The 24,117-nt window shown below is 48.2% G+C and overlaps 1 protein-coding gene across 1 annotated transcript; it reads left to right on the top strand.

Annotated features, from left to right (window-relative positions):
- MMAA (metabolism of cobalamin associated A) lies at positions 1-23,308 on the top strand. Its single transcript, XM_049770871.1, has 8 exons — positions 1-70; positions 3,874-4,126; positions 10,413-10,840; positions 14,892-15,014; positions 15,276-15,446; positions 19,376-19,461; positions 21,310-21,459; positions 22,981-23,308. Exons 1-8 carry the CDS (start codon positions 1-3, stop codon positions 23,266-23,268), a joined length of 1,569 nt encoding a protein of 522 aa, XP_049626828.1. The 3' UTR covers positions 23,269-23,308.
- The last annotated feature ends 809 nt before the right edge of the window (positions 23,309-24,117 follow it).

The raw sequence follows: 24,117 nt of genomic DNA, 5'->3' as shown, positions 1-24,117 counted from the left end.
ATGTATCTGTCTTCCATGGCTTTTGAAAGGCCGTGTTGTACTGATGGATCCATGCCAGTCCCTGGCTCAGGCAAGTATTGTTTATCTCTGGAGATAAATATGAGCATTATGTGGCTTCATGAAACCCACTCACAAAGCCTTGTTGTTCTGTGAGAGACAAACAGTGAATAATAAGTTTAGTAAAACAGGGACTGGAGGGATAGGACACCAAGTAGAGGCACTTGCCTTGAATGTGGTCGGCCTGGATTCCATTGCGAGCTCCTCATAGGAACCCTCAAAACCCCACCAAGAGTCCTGGGCACTGCCAGGTACAGCCCTCAAACAAACAAAACAAAAGATTGCTGTAATAATATAAGTAAATCTAGTGATACTTTTTATTACATGTCCTCCTTGTTCAGGTGACAAATGAACGGACACTCTTGAAATTGGGCAGCAGCATGGCTTTTGTGGTTCTAGCTAAGCAGAGCTGTAAGGCTGGCAGATAGAGAAGGGGTCTTAACCAGAACTCGGGAAGGAAAGGCCCCATGGCCCCATGTAACAGAGCCTTCTTCGTAGGGTCTGCTGCCACCTGCTGGAAGGCACAAAAGGGTGATCTGTATTTGTGGAGGGAATGACCTCTGGGTTAGCACAATTTTTTTCTCATCCAGAATATGAAACCTAACATACAAGTACCTTGGAGGCAGAAGGGAAGAAATCGATAATTATAGGACTAAATTATAATTTATTATTCAAATAAATTATTCAAATAAACCGGTAATTATTGAGTAAATGGGTTTACTTCAAAAGAAATCTGGCTAGTATTAAAAAAAAAAAAAAAAGGAATGATTTGCTTTTTCACCTACCAGATGCTGCATTTCCATTTACCATGAAAGGCTGCATGAGAAAAATGCCCTAAAAAGGGTAATTTCGGGGCCAGAGAGATAGCATGGAGGTAGGGCGTTTGCCTTTCATGCAGAAGGTCATTGGTTCGAATCCCGGCATTCCATATGGTCCCCTGAGCCTGCCAGGAGCGATTTCTGAGCATAGAGCCAAGAGTAACCCCTGAGTGCTGCTGGGTGTGACCCCAACCCCCCAAAAAAGGGTAATTTCCCCAGAGAGGAGAGACTGATGGAGAAACTGTATACTTAAAGAATCACGCTGGGTCTGGAGACTGAGTTCAGGGGTTAAAGCATGGAGCCAACCCAGTTTGATCCCCAGCAATGTATATGCTCCCTTGAGCACCGCTAGGAGTGATCTCTGAACACAGAATCAGGATTAGACCCTGAGCATCCCCGGGTATGGGACAAAAACCAATCTGGGGGGAGGGGTGGGTTTAGGCCATATTCACTGGTGCTCAGGGATCAATCCTTGAAGTGCTGGGGTCCATATGTGGTGCAAGGCAAACTTTTTAATCTCTGTTCTGTTGCTTCAGGCCTTGGGTTCTCTACAGTTTGGCCAGATGTAGGAAATGGGGGGGTGGGGGAAGGATAATACCAGGTAGGAGGGGGAGTTGTAGACCAAGTGTTGTAAGTCAATCATGGAGTGGAGTGAAATGTCTGTACAGTATTTTGAGACCATCCTGGGAAGGAAACCCTAGACCAGTTTTAGGAATTCAAAGGCAGGGGATCTGGCTGAACTATCTGTGGGAATATTAGTTCTGGGCACTGAATGACAGAACTAAGCGACAGTGAGGCTTCTGGTATATTTTGGGCACAGCTGGCTGTTTTAGAGGAGACTCAGCACAACAGGTGTTGTTGCCAGCTTACACTAACCATTGTCCTGCCTGTGCCAACTTCAGTGCACTCATAGCCACAGATGGATGGGCCCTAGCACCCCGGTAGTATAAATTTCTCCCATTCTGCATTGGTTTACATTTTGCAGACGATTAATGTTCCTGTCCAGTGGGGGAACATCTGTTTTTTTGTTGTTGTTGTTTGGGTTTTTTTTTTTTTTTTCAGATAAAAAGCAATCCACTAAAGTGTTGAGGAGTTTGTGGAATAAAAGGCAGGTGACTTTAAGTGTGTATATGTGTGTGTGTGTGTGTGTGTATATGTGTGTATTTGTATATATATATATATATATATATATATATATATATATATATAAAATCCCAGGTGTGTATATACACACACTTTTTCATTTTCTTAAATAACTCAGACTGGGCTTTTATAAAAATTTTAAACTTTACCCAAAACAAATCAAAATACAAAACATGCCAACTTTTCAAATAAGTAGGGGTTGAAGAGATCATACAGGGGGTAGAGTGCTTGTCTTGCACACTGGCAGCCTGGATTTGATCTCCAGCACCACATATGGTTTTCTTTTTTTTTTTTTTTTTTTTTTTTTTGGTTTTTGGGCCACACCCGGTGACGCTCAGGGGTTACTCCTGGCTGTGCGCTCAGAAGTCGCTCCTGGCTTGGGGGACCATATGGGAAACCGGGGGATTGAACCGTGGTCCATCCAAGGCTAGCGCAGGCAAGGCAGGCACCTTACCTCTAGCACCACCGCCCGGCCCCACATATGGTTTTCTAAATCCCATCACTAGTGCTCCTTGAGTGCAGAGCCAGGAGTAAGCGCTAAGCACCGCAGGGTATGGCCCAAAACAAAACAAAAACTTTAATATTGTAAAAGGCAATTCACAGTATTACCTGTACAAGTGGAGGTGTCCAGAAACTGAGTCTGAAAAGGCAGGTCTTGTGTTCTAACAGATAGATATGCTTAAAGCATTCAAGGTCTACGAATGATTTCTGAAACTGCTAGTCCAAAGAACCTCAGCATAACTTGGTGAAATCCAAAGCGTCAGAAGTCATCAGAAAATGTGTTCATCCACTAGCAGAGTAGCGATTCCTCCACTTGGGATCACACCTTTTGGGATCAAAAGCACGTACCTGATTTTCAGGCTGCTCTGGCTGGAGAGAAAGCGTTCTCTGATTCTAGTAAAGGGGTTGCTTCGGGCCCGGAGAGATAGTACAGCGGCGTTTGCCTTGCAAGCAGCCGACCCAGGACCAAAGGTGATTGGTTCGAATCCCGGTGTCCCATATGGTCCCCCGTGCCTGCCAGGAGCTATTTCTGAGCAGACAGCCAGGAGTAACCCCTGAGCACTGCCGGGTGTGGCCCAAAAACCAAAAACCAAAAGAAAAAAAATGGGGGGTTGCTTCATCTCTGAACTGAACAAGATATTACAAAACCGCATAGGAAAATCTCTGTCACTGTGTGAGGATAAAGGGCTGCACTTCTGTTTACCAGGTGGTGTCCACGGGTCTGAGTCAAGGGGTCAGGTGGACATTCATTCCTACCGGCCACCCTTGCGAACACCCTTGGGAAACTCACCATTTAGGTCACGAGTGTGGATATCTAAGAATGCTGCCCAGGGCACTAGCACCTAAATTTCTCTTGTAGCAAAATTGCCAAAACAATAAACATTCCAGTCTGTTAAAAAAAAAAGTGGGGGGGGGGGATACGGTGTGTCCTTGTAGGACAATAATATACTCGGGTAACGGTAACTTCTAAGATGAACAATTTGAAATGGGCCCTTCATGCACCAAAAGAACCCCACGCATCAGGTTCCAAACACTTGGGCTCTGCACGGGCAGAACACAGAGCACAGGATAAGCTGGAAATTGGTGGCGCGTGCCCCCCAATTGCATCGGTGTGTCGAAGCCCCTAAGCCTGGTGCACCAGACCCCCCATTTCCCTTCTTCCACGGGGCGAGAAGACACTGGGTTTTGCAAGCGGAGCTGCATCCTATTTCCGTGCCCTGGGCATCGCTAACATCAAAACTGGGGGCCAGGAAAGTCACCCCTGACTCTGGGACGCGCGCGATCCAGTCTGGAGCACGAGCAGAGCTGAGGACCCCCGAGGTCCCTAAAAGCTCCTTCCCACGCCTCTCTCCAGGACCACTTCCCCGGCCCGCCGCGCGGGGGCCACCTTCGCTCCGCAGCCATCAACCGCGCAGCCACGTCTGCCCGGTCCATGGCCACGCCCAAACCACGCCAGGTCAAGCCCCCAGGGTAGCCACGCCCCTCCGACCACGCCCGACCGCTCCTGGGACACTGCGCCTGCGCCACGCGGCCGGGGCGGGGCGGGGCGACGAGCGGCCCAGCGGAAGAGGCGGGGCGGGCGCGGCGGCACTTCCGCGACCTCGGCGGTGAGTACCGGGCGGGGGCTGCGCGTGGCGCCCAGACCTGGACTGGGGTTCCAGCCCTCTCGGGCCGCCGGCTGGGGCGCCCCCTGCAGGAGGATCCGAGTGGGGGGGACGCAGGCTGGAGGATGCTCATCACCGGCTCCCGCAGCGGTGCGGGCTCCGAGTAGCCTGGCCGGCCTCGGCCCAGTGGGCTCCCTGGGACCGGCTCCTGGGGGTTTTGACTTATTTCAGAGGCGTGTTTGCAAGTTGTCATGGCCAGCGCCGGTTTGCCTGCAGAGCCCCCGGGATCGTGCACATCGCCCGACGAGTTTAGGTTAAACATTAAACTCACCAGTTAGAAGAGAGGGAGAAATACGCCCTTTTGAAAGCCCCCAAACTTTACCTCTAGGCACAGCATGTTTTCCTGCAGACGTGCAGTATTTGCACTTGATGTCTCTCGTTAGGAAAGGAACGAAGGCATAGCAGAGGCACACCACATAGCATCGTGGTACAGATTCTTAGGTTGCCAGCTTAAGGGTATAACATAGCCCTTTCTTTGGGTGTTCTGGAGAACAGACATTCTATGCCTAACTCGCAGCTGGTAGAGAAACAGTTTACTGCACATCCTTGATCGCCAGGGTGGGGAGCAGCCATCGACAAGGTCCAGATTATTCTTTTGTACAACAAACAATTCATATCATTTTGTGTACAAGGTAACTTTTTTTTTTTTTTAAAGTTCAGTCCAGTTCTTTCTGCTCCTAAGAAAGGCACATATGACAGGTAACATAAACATTATTAAGTCACAGTTTGCCATTCCTGGAAGAGGTCTTGAATTTGGAAAATTGGTCTAGGATGTGCTGGGGATATAGTGGGGGCCCCCTGTGGGAACGTGGCTGCCTCCTGCAGTAATTCTTTTTTATAATTTTCTGACATGGGCTCAACCTTTTGTTTTAAACCAAAGTTTTCTTTATTTTTCTTCCCCATGTTATCAAGGAAAAAATACTTAACGATTTCAGTTAAGTATTCACACACCTGTGTGGGTCAGGTATACCTGGGTGTTTTGTCAGTGTTGTTATTGTTCGTTTGGGAGCCACACAGCTGTGCTGAGGGCTTACTTCTGGCTCTATGCTCAGGGGTCATTCCTGGTGGGGTTCAGGGAAATAAATGGGATGTCAAGGATTGAACTCAGGTCAGCCATGAGCAACACAAGTGCCTTATTTTGGAGGGTAAACTCAGCAATACTCAGGGGTGAGTCCTGGTTCTGTGCTCAGAAATCACTCCTGGCCGGCTCAGAGAACTGTTATGGGATGCCAGGGATAGAACCCAGGTCGACCTTGTGCAAAGCAAACACACTCTCAACTGTGCTATCATGCCAGCTCCTGCAAGTGGCTTATGTGCTTACTTTCTCCATCCCTCAGATGAGAGCTTTAAAAGTGAACATTTTTCTGGGAATTGATAGGATTTAATAAAACTGGGCTTTATTGTGGTTGAGCTAAAAGGAGGCATGTTTGGAGGGAGTAAATTTCAGCAGAGAAAGCAAGCCCAGGAATGGGAGACCATGAATAAGCCTAAAAAGAGGTGTGAGAAGGTGGTCCCAGTACATGGGCAAAAACTGGCTTGGGAAACTTTCCAGAGCCAAATCTCCCTTGGTCCCTGGAGTGTTTAAAGAGAGTTGGAGTTGGGCCTGACTCTGTCCTTTTTAAATCATTTTCAGTCCATGCTGCTCTTGTTGGCCTTGTGGGGTGGGGGGAGGGAACACACTTTGGGAACTGCTAGCTTACGGTGTGTGGGGATTTAGTAAGGAGATGATATTCAAAGTCCATCATGCTGTAAAGGTCAAGGCCTAGAGCACAAGGGACGGTTCTTTGTAATTCGTTAGCACCAGGCTCATATACACTACACGTGGTTCTGTTTCATCTTCATCTTAACTTTCTCATCCATTTGTGAAGTTCTCATTTGCATGTCAAGAGGACAGTCCTGGGTTCAGTGAAGAGTAGAGATGCCCTGGATTCAGAGTTGCCTAAAATTAGCTCAGAAGGTGAAAGCAATTGCAGTGGCAATGAATAACAAAGGTGTTTAACACAGACACAATGTGGAGAAATCAAAACTTCCCTAAAAAGAGAAACTGGATCATCTCCAGCCTGAGAGATAGTGGTAACTTCTGGTAAGGGGGTTGCTTGCCTTGCACATGGTTTATCTCGGCCCCATCCCTGGCACCACATAAGGGTCCATGCGTATCACCAAGAGTGATCCCTGAGCACAACCAACTGTGACCTAACTTCCCCCCAAAGATAAAAACATAAAAAGGAGAGGGTGATTAGAGTGATAGTTAGGGTTTAAGGCCCTTGCCTTGTATATTGGCTGACTGGTTCAACCCCTGTCACTGCGTATGGTCCCACGCTCCTCTCAGGAATCATTCCTGAGCACAAAGCCAGAGTAAGCTCTGAGTGCCACAGGGTGTAGCCCAAAAGCCCAACAAAAAGTAGAAAAGAAGTTGGGGGGACAGAGCAATAATACAGTGATAGGGCAGTTGCCTTACATGCAGCCAACCCGGAATGGGCCCAGGTTCAATTCTCTGCATCCCATGTGGTCCCTTGCCAGGAGTGATTTCTGAGTGCGGAGTCAGGAGTGCCGCCAGGTGTGGCCCAAACCCCCCTCCAAAAAAAGAAGTTGGGGTGCCTGAGTCTTATTGGTAAAGAAATAAAAGGCAACTTGTACAGAGACATCCGCTGCCTAGTTTCATGGCTCTTGTTTTGTGATACCACTGTGGCTTAGTTAAAAGGGACATGTTTAAAAAGTCATTGTAAGGGCCAGAGAGATAGCATAGTGGTAGGGTATGCAGTGGACCCAGGACAAACCCAGGTTTGATTCCTAGTATCCCATATGGTCCCCCGAGCCTGCCAGGAGTGATTTCTGAGCACAGACCCAGGAGCACCCCTGAATGCTACTGGGTCTGGGTCTGGCCCAAAACAAAAAAGCAAAGTCATTGTAGTCTATCAAAATTTCTTGAAATGCTTAGAAAAGGAGAAAGTGAAGCCTTTTGTAGGATAGGGGTGAAGGGAGCTGATAAAGAGATCAGTGGCATCTCACTGCTTATCTGTAAATCAGTCACAATAAGTTAGCACCGAGGATTGGAAGCTCTCAATCTAGCACCACGTAGCCTAGAGAATTGTGCTGTACCAAGTGAGACACTGACCTAACATTGATTTTGGAAATCCTGCTTGATTTTTTTTTTTTTTTGCCAGTGTAATTATTGAAATTGAGAATATTCCTGGAATCAATTCGAAACCAAATAACCCAAATCAGATTGATTGATGCTGGGCAAAATATTTACAAAGAAAGACATCAATCTATTGAAATCAGACTTCAAAAAAGAAAATTCCCCCCCCCCCAAAAAAAACCCTCAATATATATTTATTATAAAAAATGTGTGTGTTTTTTTTTAACACACGTGTTTTCAAAAATGTGTTTTCAAACTGAATTCACTGTGTAATCAGCATAATGGATTGAATGACCCTTACCAAATCAGAGCACACGTTGATTGGTTTATCCCGTGAGCAGTAAATGATGCTGTGGATACGGAGATAAAGCCTGATCTTGGCAAGACTGACGTCTTAGATAGAGATCACTGAACAATGCAATCAGCACCATTGTGAAAGGAGGCGGCCAGTACACAGTGACCAGAGAGCAGAGCGGTCCTCCAACAAGCTCGGAAAGGGCTGTTTGTATAGATGTGAGTTGGTTCTGGAAGATATGAAACCGAGAAAGGAGAAGTGCAGTCCAGTCAGAAGGTGTAGAGGGAGTTCCTGAGTGACTTTTTAATGGGACCTCCACACAGTGCAGAATAGTTAAAGAATCCTCAGAATGTTCTTGGCTGGCTGGTAGACTTTATGTCCAGAGCCGTGGTCGATCCATATGCCAGTGTGTTCTTAGTGCGTAAGAGGTTTCTCTGCTGAAGATGAGATGGAGAGAGTGAGTGGCAGGAAACTGAAATGGAGTTTTTGTGCTATTGTTTAGGGCTTTTTTTTTTTAAGTTGAGAAGGCAGAGAAAACTACATAAGTATTTTAAGTACAAGAATCATATAGTTATATTGCATAGTGTGTGCATGGGATTTATTTCAAACCCATTGGCTGGACATCTGATGTGGGCCTCTTGCATCCTGGGCACTCTTGGGGAGTCTTCTTGAGCATCTTTAGAATTAAAAAGAAAAGATATTTTTATATAGCTTGTTGCCTCATATCTGCCAGTGGTAGGGACTTCCTTACTTTATGGTGCCTTTGTCTCCATCCCTACATAGATGTCTATTTTACTTTTCACTATGGAGAAGCCCATGTTCTCTCAATTTCTCTCTCTCTCATTTCTCAAATAGTCTGGTTTGACTGAAAATTCAATTAATTTATAATTAAAAAGATTTGGGGTTAGATCACTTGTTTACAATAGTGTTACCATTACAGTGGTAATAGTATTTGTGATTCTGTTGTGTAAACTTACTACCCCTATTATCATCAAACCCTTCCCCATATCCCACCATCCCTGACTCCCTTACCCTGTCTCCCCACTTCTTGGTTCTCTGAGTTTTGTGCTTTGAAACAGTGTGGATGGACCCTCAGGGTATGGTGCTAAGAGAGATCAGTCAGGGGGAGAAGCACAAATACTGCGGGATCTCACTGCTCTGTGAAGTAGAGAAAGAGTGAGGCCACTGAGTGACGACAAGCCCTTGGCCTTATACATCCAAACCCACTTCCCTTTTGAAGGATCTTGATCAGCCTTGCTCCACCTGGATAATCCAGGATAATCTTTTTATCTGAGATCAGCTGATGAGCAGCCTTAATTCTGGCCATCATTGAATTCCCTTAGAGGCCTCTTAAAGTAACATATTCACAGCAGGATCAGAAGAGCCATGTGGACATCTTTGGGGGAACCATTGGCCTGTTGCCCCTGGTATCCACTGCTGTTTTAAAAATACCAAAAAAACATGATCAGTCCAAAGTCAAAGGCATGCAGTGTCAGTGAGTCACCAGGGTAATGCTCTGTCCCCTGTCCTTGGTGTCTTTGTAGATGACCAGAGAAACCCTTCTTGTTTCTCCTGTGTCCTGTTCTCCCATTACCCTGTGGCTGTCTCTAGGGTCTTGTCTCTGTGTTTGTGTGTTTGTGTTTTCAGGCCACATTAGGCAGTGCTCAGGACTTATTCCTAAACTCTGTGCTTAGGGATCACTCCTGGAGGTGTTCAGGGGACCGTATGTGGTACAGGGTATCAAATCTGGGTCAACTATGTGCAAGGCAAGTAAAATAAATTCACTTGTTGTGAAATCAACCCCCACACTATATCTCCAACGCCAGGCAGAAGGGTTTGATGCAGGTGGCCTTGAAGGATTAATCAACACAGCCTTAGGACAGAGACATGGAGTTAGTGGCTTCTCCTTAGCTTCGTGGTCCCTTAGCTCATCAAAGTCAGACTGCTAATTCTTTATTATACCAATACCCATTCACCAGGAGGGTAGAGGTCAAGTGATTCAAATGGAAGATGGGGAACACCTTTGTTTTGGGTTAATATCTAGGTGTCATCTTACAAAGGCCAAGCCCTCCCTGCTGCACTTTTGCTCTGGTCCCCTCTTAGATTTAAGCCTGGCAACTGTCATGTTTGTACCTGAGTTCTGACCTGTCTCCTTTAGGTACTGGGTGACACTTTCCACCTCACCTCATGAGAACTACACCCTAATTCTTCCTCAAAATCCCTCCCTCCCTTAAAAGGGCAGCCCCACCTTCCTGGGGCCTCAGAATAAAGCCCTACCCTGATTCCTACTCATACTGCCCATCTCACTTAGTGTGAACATCCTGTCAGACTCACTGACTGCCCCTCCTCTCACCTGCTGATGGGGGTCTCTGTCCCAGCTCTTCCCATCATCAGTGACATCGTCTCTGGCCTTTCTTCTCTTTGACACCACTCATTTGACTGCAGCTGGCTGACTTCTTTCTTTCTGCCTTGGTTGTCTCTCTGTCTGCCCGAGAAGGGTGTTTGCTACCTGAGGAACAAAACCTGAGGAAAACAGGTGAAATCCAGAGATAAGAAAAATCAGGCATAATTTCAACCCTACTCGGTGTCATCGTTTTCTGGGCCTTAGCCTCATGGTAGGAGGAAACGTTAGCTGTTCACGGGGGAGCAAGGACTGGAGGTCTGGGGATGGCCTTGGACTGGGAGGAGGACATCTTCCCAGCACTGAGTCCCGCCCACCCTCCGACCCCTGCGCCCTCTTGCAGCATCTCTTTTCTCAGGGCAGTCAACTCAAGCCTTTTCCTCCCTCCCTGCAGGTCGCAGACCTCAGGAGCCCGCAGGTGCATCCTGCCAGAGAGCAGCATGGCTCTCCCGGGGCTGCTGCGTTCCGTGACGAGCTGCTTCAGACCACCCTCCTGGCTCCTCTTCCTACGCCTGGGCACCCCGACTGGGGGTAGCCCTGAGCCCCACAACCCCCGGGGGACGCTGTGGAGGAGACTGTGTGCACATGCGCCACTGCAGGCACCAGCTCGAGATCTCTCAGAGCAGGAGCGGAGACTGGTAGAGAAACTATACGCTGGCCTGGTGGAGGGGCAGCGGGCCTGCCTGGCAGAGGCCATCACACTGGTGGAGTCCACACACTGCAGGAAGAAGGCCTTGGCCCAGGCACTGCTGCAGCGGGTCCTGGCCTACCACGGAGAGCAGGAGAGGCTGAATGGAGGAACACCACTGGCCTTCCGAGTGGGTCAGTTCGGGCTGGCTTGAGATGGTGGCATCTCTGGGTGGGAGAGGGGTATCTGCCAGTCCATAAATATTTTTTTCCTTTCTCCTGGATCTGCGCTCAGAAATTGATCCTGGTAGGTTCTGGGGACCATATGGGATGCTGGGGATCAAACCCAGCCTGATCGTCTTGGTTCTGCAACATGCAAGGCAAACACATTACAACTGTGCTATTACTATAGCCCCAGTAAATAGTTTTCTAATTTTTTTTTCTCCTTCATAAAATCAGTCTAGGGACCAGAGCACAGAGTACAGCAGGGAGGACGGGTTCAATCCCCAGCATCCCATATGGTCTCCTAAGCCTGCCAGGAGGGATTCCTGAGTGCAGAGCTAGGAGAAACCCCTGAGCACCACCAGGTATGACCCCAAAACAAAACAAAACAAAAAACAATCTAGTGGTTTATGATCTGTTGGACATTTTTCTTAATAGTTTTGAGTTTGAAGATGAACATTGTGTGTGTGTGTGTGTGTGTGTGTGTGTGTGTGTGTGTGTGTATATGTGTGTGTTTGATTTTTATTTGTTTGATTTTGGACCACACTCATCAGTACCTGGGCCTTACTTCTGGCTCTGTGTTCAGGGGGAATCCATGAGAGGTGCCAGGGATTGAACCCAGAATGGAGGTGTGCAAGGTAAGTGCCCTACCCACTCTACTATTTCTCCATCCCTGAAGATGAATTTTAAGTACCTTTTGCCTTGCAGATATTGGTCTGGGGTTGAAAGGAATTGCTTAGAGCTTTTGAGCCAAGGCTTGTGTCTTTGTAAAGAATATAATAGAGAATTTGTGTTTGGGTCCTGAATCTTGCTATGGTTTCTCAGAATAGAAATGTGCTTAGATCTAGTATCCAGATGACCTGTTTTTCTCAGTCAGCTTCAGAAGCAGGCTGCCAGATTTTGTGATTCTGTCAGCTCTTGTTATTTTTATCTGATTTCAAAATTCTACTTCTTGGGGCCAATACAGCGAGCTGGGCACTTGCATTGCATGCGACTGACCCCGGTTGAATCCCAGGCTCTCCATATAGTTCCCTAAGCCCTGCCAGGATTGATCCCTGAGCATAAAGAAAGGACTAAACCCAGAGCACTGCCAGGTGTGAACCCAAAACAAAACAAAACCCTTAACTTCTCATCTGCTTCATCAGTGCTTTTAGAGGCAAGTTGCACTTTTTATCAGATGCTTTTTGCTACAGTTAGTGGGACCAAACCCAGTTCTAAGCCCAACCATCTCAATCCCAAAAGGTATTCCTTCTCTTTCTCTTTGTTTTTCAGGGAGGAGGGCTCCCACATAGTTTTTAGCGATTCTGGGCTGGCAGTTCAAAGCTGGGCAGTTCAAAGGATGGGTAGTGATTTGGGGACCATGAAATGCTGGGGATACAACTGTGGTCAGGTGCTTGTAAGGCCAGCTCCGTCCCTCTATTCACCACCCTCACCCCCAAAAGGCATTTTACTGAGAGACCATCTCATTTTCAATCTAGAAATACTAAGTGTTTGCTTGATTTTATTTTGGAGCAATTTTTTCCTTATTTTCATAATTGCAAGTAAGCTGGTTATGTTTTTAAACTTGTTAATTATGTAGATATATGTGACCAGCAAGGACTCAGGAGGTACATGGGGGCTGGAATCAGAGCTGTGCACCATGGACTAGGTAATTGCACTCATTCTCCCCTGGGGGAAAAAAATAACAGCTTGAAATGGTGACAAAATGCAGAGATTTTTGTCAGTAGTGAGTAAATACACTTGAAAGTGAATTGATATCACCTTAGACTTTTCTGTCCATTAGTGATATGGAGACCAAAGCATCTGGGTTTCAGAGTAACCGGATATAAATGTTTTCAAGATCATTTTCACAGTCTCCACCAGCTGATATGTCGGTTTCCCACCCTCCTGCCTCTTCCCCTTTGCCCAGTCTTGATGTTCTGCAGACACAAAATAATGGGCTCCTGCTGAGATGTTCCAGTTTTGACAAACTATTTACTTACTAGGCCCCCAATAATCTTGGATGAGGGAACATTTCAGACCGTCTATACTTATTAAGGCAGCTCACACACAGCTCATACGTGGTGGTGTGAGGCTGGCTCGGCACACAGAACCTTGTTTTAGTGAGCCAGGCACACAGGTCTGGGGGAAAGTGTGGGCTTCATGGAGATGAGGTCCTGGGTTTGGTCCCTGGCTGCAGATATCAGTGAAAGCCAACATGTCTGTTCTGCACTCATTTAAATGTTGAAGGCAGGTAGAACCTGAAAAATCACATGCTTTAGTCTGTGGTATTGATTATTGTTCCCATTGAATGCCGGTGTTCTCCACCTAGATTTTATTCTGAGGAGCCACCTCAAGATTCAGGTCCCAAACACAAATTCTCTATTATATACTTTTCAAAAACAGCACCATGGCTCAAAAGCTCTGAAAGTCCCTTTCAGTTCCAGGTCAATATTTGCAAGGAAAAAGGTATTTAAAATTTATCTCCAGGGATGGAGAGATCGTATAGGGGTAGGGCACTTACCTTGCACATCTCCATTCTGGGTTCTGCTCTGCTCTACTCTAAACACAGCACAGATAACAACTTATCCTTACCACGGCTACTATGGTTCACTACTGCCAGGTTATGCATGTGGCTTGAAGCAGGTGCTGGCTCTTGAGGTTCCATAATTTGTTCTTCTCTAATTAGTCATCCTAGTTTTCCAAGTAGGCAAATTTTCTAACACCCTTAAGACACATGTTTTGTTTTTTTGGGTTTATGGATTTTGTTTTTTGTGAGGTTTTTTTTTTTTTTTTTTTTTTTTGTTGTTTTTCTTTTCAGGACTTGCTTTCTCTTCTTTGAGTATGTGTCAGGCGAAGGGGGAAAGTTTTCATTTATGCTTTATAAAATGAAAGTGATTTTCTCTGTCACAGAGAGCTTTTAAACATAAGAGAAAAATCTGTGTACAGAGTTAGGGTGTCTCGCATGATGACCGTCATACTGAGGATGGGTAGACATAGGAGTTCAGCACATTAGCAACATCAGCCACTGAAGCCTGTGACTAGAGATTTCCTTCTTCCAGGGAAAGGGCAAAAGTAGGGGCTGGAGGGGCTGGAGCGATAGCACAGTAGTAGGGCTTTTGCCTTACACATGGCTGACCCAGGATGGACCTCGGTTTGATGCCCAGCTTCCCATATGGTCCCCCAAGCCAGGAGCGATTTCTGAGTCAGAGCCAGGAGTAATTCCTGAGCATCACCAGGTGTGGCCCAAAAACAAACAAACAAAAAAAAGTAGGGGCAGGAAAGAGAGAGAACACAGGAATTAGGGCAACGCTCGCTCGGGCCGAGACATGTACAATCCACAGCCATGTGAGTCTGACCTGTGCTGTGTTCGACACCCCCTTTCTCAGTACTGCCACAGTGATACCCCCTTTCCCAGCACTTCTGGAAGTGACCCTGTTGATTTCAGAACCCCAGAACCTGACCTCTGCCAGGTCCTTGCATTGAGCTCTCTGGACCAGTTGGCCAAGTATAGCTCAAAGTGACCCCAAGACCCCTGCAACCACTCAGGCCCCCTGCAAGTAAACCAGGCAGTAGCACTTCCTTCCTTCCTTCCTTCCTTCCTTCCTTCCTTCCTTCCTTCCTTCCTTCCTTCCTTCCTATTTATCCTTTTGGCTTTTGGGCTACACTCAGCAGTGCTCAGAGCTATTCCTGTCTCTATGCTCAGGGGTGAGCCTTGGCAGTGCTTGGGGTTGGGGGTGAGTTTGAAATGCCCGGGATTAGAACCTGGTTTGGCTGCCTGCCAGGCCGATGTGCTGCCTCTCTCCAACTTACAGCTATCAACAGTGAATTCAGTAGGACTCGGAATTGTCCTGTATCCCTGCTCCCAAAAAGGTAAAGAAATGGTTTCTCTCTGTCTCAATGTTTTTTTCCTGTCTCTTTCTCTCTGTCGCTATTGGAATGTTAGGTCTACTAGTGAGGGTTTTCATAAACTAGGAGAAGTGGGGAGGAGGCAATTGAAGTTCTGTTTCCCGGAACTTCCTAACCTATATGCTGCTCTTCAAAGGATTGTCTGGGCCCCCTGGAGCTGGAAAATCAACCTTTATCGAATACTTTGGGAAGATGCTCACAGAGCGGGGCCACCGGCTGTCCGTGCTGGCTGTTGACCCCTCCTCGTGTACTAGTGGGGGTGAGTGTCATGGGCCCTTTGTACAGCAGGCAGTGGGGTTCCTTGGCCCCCTTAGGGACTGGAGGGTGGGGAGTGGGATTTGAAGAGGGGGTGAGGAAAGGGACCAGGAGTAGGAGGAAATGAGAAGCCAAATCCCACCCTTTGACCTGCAGGGGATTTGGGGAGAAACAGCATTAAACCCTTCTCCTCAGGAACAAGCTGTTTGGTTAGGGGGCCTGACAGGTGTTGAGTGAAAATCAGTTGTGCACAAACATATTTCAGGGTCACTCCTGGGTGATAAGACGCGGATGACTGAGCTTTCCAGAGACATGAATGCCTACATCAGGCCGTCACCTACAAGTGGCACCCTGGGAGGTGTAACAAGGACCACCAGCGAAGCCATTCTGCTGTGTGAAGGCGGAGGGTATGACATCATCCTTATAGAGACTGTGGGTGAGTGAAGTGATGTCATTCTTATAGACTGTGGGTGGGTTTTGTGACTGGTGAGTGAATTGATGTCATCCTTATAGAAACTGTGGGTAAGTGATGTGACATCATCACTATCCAGACTGGATGAGTGATATGATGTTATCCTTATTGAAAATGTGGGTGAGTGATATGATGTCATCCCTCCTGAGAGACTTTGGGTGATTGCTGTGACTTCATCCTTCTCAAGACTGCAGATGAGTGATGTGATGCCATCCTTATAGACCATGGGTGAGTGATATGATGTCTTTCTTAATGACTTTGAGTGAATGACGTGACATCTTCCTTATAGAGGCTTGTTGAGTGATATGATGTCATCTTTATAGATACTGTGGGTGAGTGATGTGAAGTCATCATTATAGATTGGGTGTGTGATGTGATGTCACCCTTATAGACTATGGGTGAGTGATGTGAGGTCATCATCCTTATAGAGACTGTGGGTGAGTGTTATGCCATCATCCTTTTAGAGAGTGGGTGAATGATGTGACGTTATCCTTCTTGTGATTGTGGGTGAGTGATGTGACATCATCTTTATAGACTATGGGTAAGTGCTCTGACGTCATCCTTATAGAGACTGCAGTGAGTGATGTAATGTCATTCTTCTCGAGACTGTGGGTGAGTGATGTGACATATCTTACAGAGACTTTGGGTGAGTGTGACTTTCACTCTTTAGAACAAGGAAAAACTAACAGTGCTCTCCAGACTAGAGCAGTGGCTCATTTAGTTTGTTGGGAAGATGGTCATGAAAGGCATCATGAGATGAGAGGTGAGCTCTCACTCCATAGGTGATTAGAGTCTCCAGGCTAGAATCCTACCCCTCACAGACAGGAAGTCAGGAGCCCTTTAGATAAGGCTCTGTGTTATAGGAGCCAGAGAGAACCTTAATCCTATGGAAATACTATTTCATAGATTGCTTGAAATATTTCAAAACAAATTTCTGGTTTTATTGAAGCACATATCACAGGTCTACAATGTGCTGTAGGAAAATGAGCGTAGTTCATTCCTCTTGAAGACAAGACTATTTTATTTCTCTCTGTGTTCGTAGCATATACATAATATAAAATGAAATGACAACACCAAGAAATTCACTTTTGTGTTTTTGTTTTTTAGTGGGGAGGGCAACACACAAAGCATCATTCCTGCTCTGCACAAGACATGATTCCTGGCAGGAATTGGGGACTATAAAGGATTCTAGGGATACAGTGTAGGCCAGCTACATACAAGACCAGTCCCCTGCCTGCAGAGGTACTGCATCATTCCAAGAAATTCACATTATTGCATAAAGATGGTCCATTCGAGTGTTGAGCTACACCTTAACCCAGCCTACCTCAGGCTTGGGGAGCCAGGGCAGACTTGCAGACTTTGAAGGAAGAACTAGTTGTAGTATGAGCTCAACTGGTGCTTGTAAAAACAGAGGAGTAAAAGGTCCCATTCTAAGAACTGCAATTCACTCAAGACCCTTTGAGTTCCGGGCAGGCTCAGCAAAGCGTGAAGAGTCAGAGCCCGAACACCCAAAGGTTACTGCCTCAGAATGGATGGAGGAAATGTGAGGGTAGGAGGAGAAGCAGAAGCCTGAAGACCAATGGAACTGCCTGGAGGCTGCACTGGGCTGCCTGGCCCCAAGGGGCACCAGCCATAGCTGTGAACTTGTGGAGAAAGGGGTTTCCTGATTTATAAGCCAAAGTCTTGTTTTTGGTTTTTTTTTTTTTTTTTTTGACCACACCCAATAGCACTTCGCTTACTTTTGGCTTTGTGCTTAGGAATCACTCCTGGCAGGTTTGGGGGATCATATGGGATGCCAGGGATCGAACCCAGGTTGGCCACCATACTCACTATGGCAAACACCATACTCACCAGGCAAACACCATACTCACTATGCTATCACTCTAGCCCCAATGGGGCTCCCTCTTATCTCTCTCATACTTCCGAAGTGAAACCATTTTGCTTCAGAAGGGAAAAAGGAAAAGCATGGTTTTTTTGGGAGGGCAAAACAGCTGTGATTTTTTTTTTTAATTTTGGGCCACATCTAGTGATGCTCAGTAGTTACTCCTGGCTCTAAGCTCAGGAATTAAGTCCTGGCAGTGCTCAGTATCCCAACCATATGGGATACTAGGTGGGCCTTGTGTAAAGCAAGTGTCTTACCCACTGGACTATCACTCTGGGTTTAAGCATATTGGTTTTTATTTATTTATTTGGTTTTTGACCACACTTAGCAGTGCTCAGGGGTTACAACTGGCTCTGCACTAAGAAATCACTCCTGGCAGGCTCAGAGAACCATATGGGATGCTGGGGACCCAACTCAAGTTGGTTACATGCAAGACAAATGCCCTGCCCACTGTGCTATTGCTCCAACCCTGTAAACAAAAGTCTTATAAAGGAGGCCCAAAGGCCCAGGTCACTGTGGTTTTCCCTTTGCGGTGCCCAGTTCTAGGCTTCCTTCTGCCACCTTTGCCCCCTTCTCTATTCCTATTGTTCTCCCTCAATCTTGCTGGTGGAGGGATGGTGGGAAGCTCTAAGGTATGTTTCAGCTAGAAGGAAGAAGAAGGCAAGGCAGGGTTGGTGAGTGGCCCCGCTCAGACTCTCCCAAGAAATCTTTTTGCTTTCACTGCTCATCTCTTTTGGAGGGAGCCTGGTGATTGTGGCTTCTGGCCATCTCCTTGATAAGGTTGGGGTAAGGAAATGGACCAGAACAGTCAGTGCAGATGCAAGCAGGGATTTCTGCCCCACCAAAGAAGGTGGGAGTTGGGGCTGGGGGTGAGGGATGCCAAATGTCATGGGGCAAAATGAATGTGAGTCTGTTCAGTGAAGACAGAGACCATCAAAACCTTGATCTTCCCCTGACCATAAAAAGAGTCATGTGTGGTATGAAGAGGAGGAAGTCATGACTTCTTTCATCTTGTTCTGGTGTGGTCTGAAGAGAAGAGAGACAGTCTGGGAAAGATGTGTTGAGGGACACAAGTGAGGTGCAAAGGGAAAGTTGGAGAGAAAGTGCATGGAGGACTGGAGAGAACTGAGGACCCAGAGGTCAGGCTCCAGCCAACACTTCTCACAGCAGGACTCAGAGGTATTCCTTAGATTGAGGCCAGGCCTGAACCTGTATCTCTGGAGGAGGAGGATGAGGAGGAAGAGAGAGGCCAAGGAAGTGCCTCATTATCCTAAGTAAGAGATGGGGAGAGCGGATGCTGGGAGCAGCCATAGTCAGATGGGCAGGAAACCAACAAGAGCATTTGGAGGGCTGGAGCCCCACTGAGAGGGAAATGGAGATACTGGAGGGCACCTGAAAGTGCCCTGGAAGTCCCAAGACTTCCCCAGCCTGAAGCCAACCACCGGGAACCATCAAGAGCCTTGGGTTAACCTAGGATGATTCAAGGATGAGAAGGCTCAATGCTGGGAAACCCCACAGACCTGGTGTCAGACTAGAATCTGTCCTCTGAGTATGGAGAGCCAGGAGAGGAGATGTGGGGCTTGGGCCAGGCAGGAGGGAAGAAGGATAGAGGGAGGGAAGGGAGCAGGGGACAGTGGCCCAGAGTGTCACATGAGGAATTGGACCCATACTTCAGCGGTGTGGCTCTAACATGGGCCAAGCGAACACTGTGGGCCAGAACTGCTCTACCAACAGTAGTGCCCAGAGTAAGGTTTGGGGCGACATTGCTGGTCACGATGGTGGAGAGCGACAAAAAGTTGCAGCCAATGAGGAGCAGGACGATGGTTGCTCCGACTCTTGTCTCTGTCACTTCGCTATCTTGTTCCAAATCTATTTCTGAGAGCCTCTCCATGGGTCGAGTCATGTGAGAGTGTCTTGCTGTGCATGTGTATATATTTATGCATGTGTGTATGTGTATGTATGTGTGCCTGTATGTGTGTGACTATTTCTCCTCTGTGGCTCTAAATTCCAGGTGTGGGCCAGTCAGAGTTCGCTGTGGCCGACATGGTTGACATGTTTGTTCTGCTTCTGCCGCCCGCAGGAGGAGATGAGCTGCAGGTGATTATTTGACTATCCTCCCCCCTCCATAAACAATGCTCCACTGTGGGGCTGGTCACCACTGAAAATCCACACTTCCGTGTTCTTTTCCTGTAAGGAAAGTGACCTGAGTGTAGGAACAGTAGCTTTCAGGATGGCTAAAATGCACAGGCCCCAGGCAGGTTCTCCCGGCTGATGGTGGCAAGGGCTCATCCCTCTGGCTGGTCTTGTACCCCTTTAACGTGGAGCCCCGGGTTGGGTTCTGTCCCCTGCAGAAAGTCCCTGGTATCTGCAACTTTGTGGTGTTCTTAATGCCAAAGGCCTTACTGAGATCTGCCTCTAGCATCTGTGCAGTCTAACTTCAGGGTCTTGTTTCCCCCTTGCAGCAAGGTTGTGGCCATGGACCCCCAGAGCTGGTACTACTTTTCCTGCCACAGGCTCTGTCCCCCTCACTGCAACCCCAGCTATGAGCTCCAGAGCCTGCCTCCATGCACCAGGCCTATACATCCTCAGCCCTGCTCATATCTGCTGGTTAGAGGTGCTCAGGATTTAGGAGTAATTCTGCAAAGATCTGGAACAGACCAGCCAGGTGAAGAACCTCTCCCTGAGAGTCAGTCTCCAACTTCAGAGTCAGAGGGACACAGCTTCCTCCACAGATCTATAGATGATATCACCTGAGCTCCATGGAGGCCTGATTGACCCAATCGTTGTCCTGATCTGGCTCAGCCTTCAGCCTCTCCCATCCACAGAGGCCAAGTGCAGGAGCCTTCAAACATAGGGTTGGGCGTCCCATGTGATCAGTCTGCATTCTGAATGACCTCCCTGCTTGTGGTCAGGGACAGTCCCAGACCCCTGGGGGGATGATAAACACTAGCTAGTCACTTGGGAGATCCCCTGGGGGACCACTGTGTTGTTGTTCTTCCACACTTCCCAGCAGGAGGCACTGTCCTGCAGCTCTGGGTTGCAGACTCGTTGGTGGAAGATCTGGGTTCAGTCTCCGTCCTGGCCCCTTCCCCTCAAAAATGAATAGAGATAGTAGACTGTGAATTTAGAAACACTCATTATGAGGATTAAGTTCAATTTCAAAGAATATGGGAAAATCTACACTGAGCTGGACGCCCCCCTCCCCAATAAACTGGCCTTTGAATTTCATCTTTGCTGGAAACTCTTTTGGGGGGAGATGGCACACAGCTATCCTCAGAAATCGCTCCTGGAGGTGCTCAGTGAACCATTTGGGATGCAGGGGACTGAACTCCTGTTGGCCAGGTACAGAGCAAGCACCTTACTGTACTATTTCCCTGGCTCGTTTGCTGACATTTTCAGTGCAGTGGGAATGAAATCAGGAGAGGGAACCATGTTGAGGCACCATTTATGTTTCGTCAATGGTGAGGAAATGCTCTGTTCACAGAAATAAAACCGCAAAGGCTTCACTCTGGGGCTAGGGATGATACTAGTGGCAGGTATTTTGTCTTGTGTCAAACAGATGAACCCCATGTGCTCAAAGGGCCCAGGGACTACTGGCAGTCCTTGGTCAGATACTCAGTGCTCAGGGGCTTGTGCCTCTCTGCCATCTCTGCCCCAGCTCCCATCCCATGTGGGACTTGTGAGTGTCTTGGCAATGGTGTCTTTTCCCTACACTGAACACATGACTGGGGTCATCCTCTTCCTTTGGAAGAATATACCAGATGCCTGTGTCATCCCACAAGTGATGCTTTGGGTCCTTTCTGTCCAGTCACTATAATCCCTGCCCTCTGCCCCAAGCATGGCAGCTGAGAAGTGAAGGAAGAGTCTAACTTGCTCTCAACACAGCTGGAGTCTGGCTCGGCTGTCCCCACCCTTTACCCTCTGCCCTTTGCCCTCTGCCCACAGGGAATCAAGAGGGGCATCATTGAGATGGCCGACCTGGTAGCCATCACCAAGTCTGATGGGGACTTGATTGTGCCAGCACGAAGGATCCAGGCTGAGTACGTGAGTGCCCTGAAATTGCTCCGCAAGCGCTCCCAAGTCTGGAGACCCAAGGTTAGCCTGCAGCCTCTTCGCCCCTGCTTCGCCCTGAATGCACTGAAGGCCAGAATAGACGTGTCTGTCCCTGGCATGACAGTCAGTGCTAGTCCCTAGTCAGTGCTGAGAGGGGACATGGTAATCAAACAAATCCCAGAAGCTGAGAGTTCAAGGCCCGAATTAACATGTTTGTTTTGGGTTTTGTTTGATTTTGTGTTTATGTAATACCCACCAGTGCTCGGGTTATTCCTAGCAGGCTCGGGGACCCCATGGGATGCCAAGTATGGAACTCAGCTTGGATGCATTCTAGGTAAAGCAGCTTGCCTGTTGTACTATTGCTCCAGCCCCTAGAATCAAGCTGTTTGGTAAAACAATGCAAAAGAAGCCACCTGTCAGATGGTGGAGGAATGACAGATTCACTTCTTGGCAAGCTTGACTGCTGCCAACCAACCATGGCCCTTGTCAATGCCATTTTCAAAAGGGGAAAGTGAAAAAAGGCCTCCTTTAGGCTGGATTGATACTGCAATGACTAGGGCCCCAGCATCCCATGGTCCCTCCAGGCTGCCAGGATTCCTGAACATCCCTGGGTGTGACTTGAAACCAAAGTCTTCCAGGCAGTGAGTTTGCTGTGAGCCACCCTGACTGCACAGGGAACCTTGTCAAGGAAGGAGGTTGTCATCAATGCAGACAACTGCCACAGACTGCCACAGACCGCTGCCCTGCACCATACAGGGGCCAATGTCTGCCCTTAGAAACACGGATTGGGACTCCCAGCCTACCTTCCCGGGCACACGCATGTTGGAGAAGCCATTCTCAAATTGCCCTCCCTGCCCCTGTGAGCTCATGTGCCCTCCTAGATGCTCCTGCAGGTTTCTGGGAGGATCTGCGATCAAGAGAAATCTCTGAGCTCAAAACCCAGTAAGGTTGGACTGGAGGGAGAGGATAACCAATCGATCCCCGGCATCCCATAGGGTCCCCATCACAGCCAGGAGTGATTCCTGAGCATGGAATCAGGAGTAACCCCTGAACAATGCCAGATGTGGGTCCACTAATAAAGTAATAAAGTTTGGAGCAGTGTGTGATTTCCCTTGGACACTGAGTCACAGTAGGTATAATCACCGAGTATGTTTTCCAGCAGCAAAGTGACTCAGGTGAGTCCTTGTTCATTAGCCCAGGTGCTGGGAATGAAGCCAGAGCAGGGCTGTGGATCTTTGGTTAGCATTGACTTTGTGTGTGTGTGCATGGCCCCGAGTTTGATCCAATGATTGTTTTGGGGTCACACCCAGAGTCACTTAGGGTTATTCCTGGCCCTGCACTCAGCTTTTACTCCTAACAGTCTCAGAGAACCATATGGAATGCCAGGGATCAAATCTGGGTTGGCCATGTGCAAGAGAAACACTCTCCCCGCTATGCTGTCAGTCCAGTCCCCTGGACAGTGATTTATTTTGACGAGTTGCCCAGTATCAGCGCCCTTCCACCCCACCCTAATAAGCCTTTTCTCCTCTGTGACCTCCGTCCTGGTTTTTGCATCCTCTGCAGGTGATGCGCATCTCTGCCCGCAGCGGGGCGGGTATCGTGGAAATGTGGGACGCGATGCAGGAATTCCGGGCACTGATGCTGGCCAGCGGCGAGCTCGTGGCCCGGCGACAGCGGCAGCGCAAGGTGTGGATGTGGCGGCTCATCCAGGAGAATGTGCTGGAACATTTCCGCGCTCACGCGGCCGTGCGTGAGCAGATCCCGACGCTGGAGAAAAGGGTCCTGAGTGGCTCCCTGGCACCCGGCTTGGCCGCAGACTTGCTGCTAAAAGCTTTCCGGGGTGGAGACTGAGCCTCTCCCAGGGCCCTTCAGTATTAAAAGGCGACGCACATCCCCTTCTAGAGGTGCTTTGTGTCCTTGCCCTCCTTGCTTGCACACCAGGCTCCAAGCCTGAAGAACACGGGCTGTGGGGGGCAGTTCCTGGCCCACATACAGGCTGTCGGCTCTGGGGGAATGTTGGGGACCGCCCTTCCTTCTCAGGTCTGCCTTGTGGACATAAGAGGCTGCAAATCTTATGTCTTAAAAATGCTGTCCTGGGGCCGGGCGGTGGCGCTAAAGGTAAGGTGCCTGCCTTGCCTGCGCTAGCCTTGGACGGACCGCGGTTCGATCCCCCGGTATCCCATATGGTCCCCCAAGCCAGGAGCAACTTCTGAGCACATAGCCAGGAGTAACCCCTGAGCGTTACCGGGTGTGGCCCAAAAACCAAAAAAAAAAAAAAAAAAAAAAAAAAAGCTGTCCTGTTGCCGGCAAGGTGGCGCTAGAGGTAAGGTGTCTGCCTTGCAAGCGCTAGCCAAGGAAGGACCACGGTTCGATCCCCCAGCGTCCAAATGGTCCCCCCAAGCTAGGGGCAATTTCTGAGTGCTTAGCCAGGAGTAACCCCTGAGCATCAAATGGGTGTGGCCCGAAAAACTAAAAAAAAAAAAAAATGCTGTCCTTCAGGTGCTGGAGTGATAGCACAGCAGGGAAGGCGTTTGCTTTGCACGCTGTAGACCTGGGTTTGATCCCTGGCATCCCATACAATCCCCCAAACACCACCAGGATTGACCCCTGAGCTCAGAGCTAGGAATAACCCCTGAGCTCCACTTGGTATAGCCACAAAACAAAACAAAAAATACTCTCTTTGGGCCAGAAGCAATAGTA

Source organism: Suncus etruscus, chromosome 3 (genome assembly GCF_024139225.1).
Source record: "Suncus etruscus isolate mSunEtr1 chromosome 3, mSunEtr1.pri.cur, whole genome shotgun sequence".
In the NCBI taxonomy this organism is placed as follows: Eukaryota; Metazoa; Chordata; class Mammalia; order Eulipotyphla; family Soricidae; genus Suncus; species Suncus etruscus.
The sequence above is the reverse complement of the archived record's forward strand: the minus strand, read 5'-3'. Positions and strand labels throughout refer to the sequence as shown.

Bases quoted from the DNA above. Each gene is read 5' to 3' on its own strand.
- MMAA (XM_049770871.1), top strand. From the start codon at position 1: ATGTATCTGTCTTCCATGGCTTTTGAAAGGCCGTGTTGTACTGATGGA. The intron at 71-3,873 runs GCAAGTATTGTT...GCCTCTCTCCAG, and splicing joins CATGCCAGTCCCTGGCTCAG to GACCACTTCCCCGGCCCGCC. The intron at 4,127-10,412 runs GTGAGTACCGGG...CCCTCCCTGCAG, and splicing joins GCACTTCCGCGACCTCGGCG to GTCGCAGACCTCAGGAGCCC.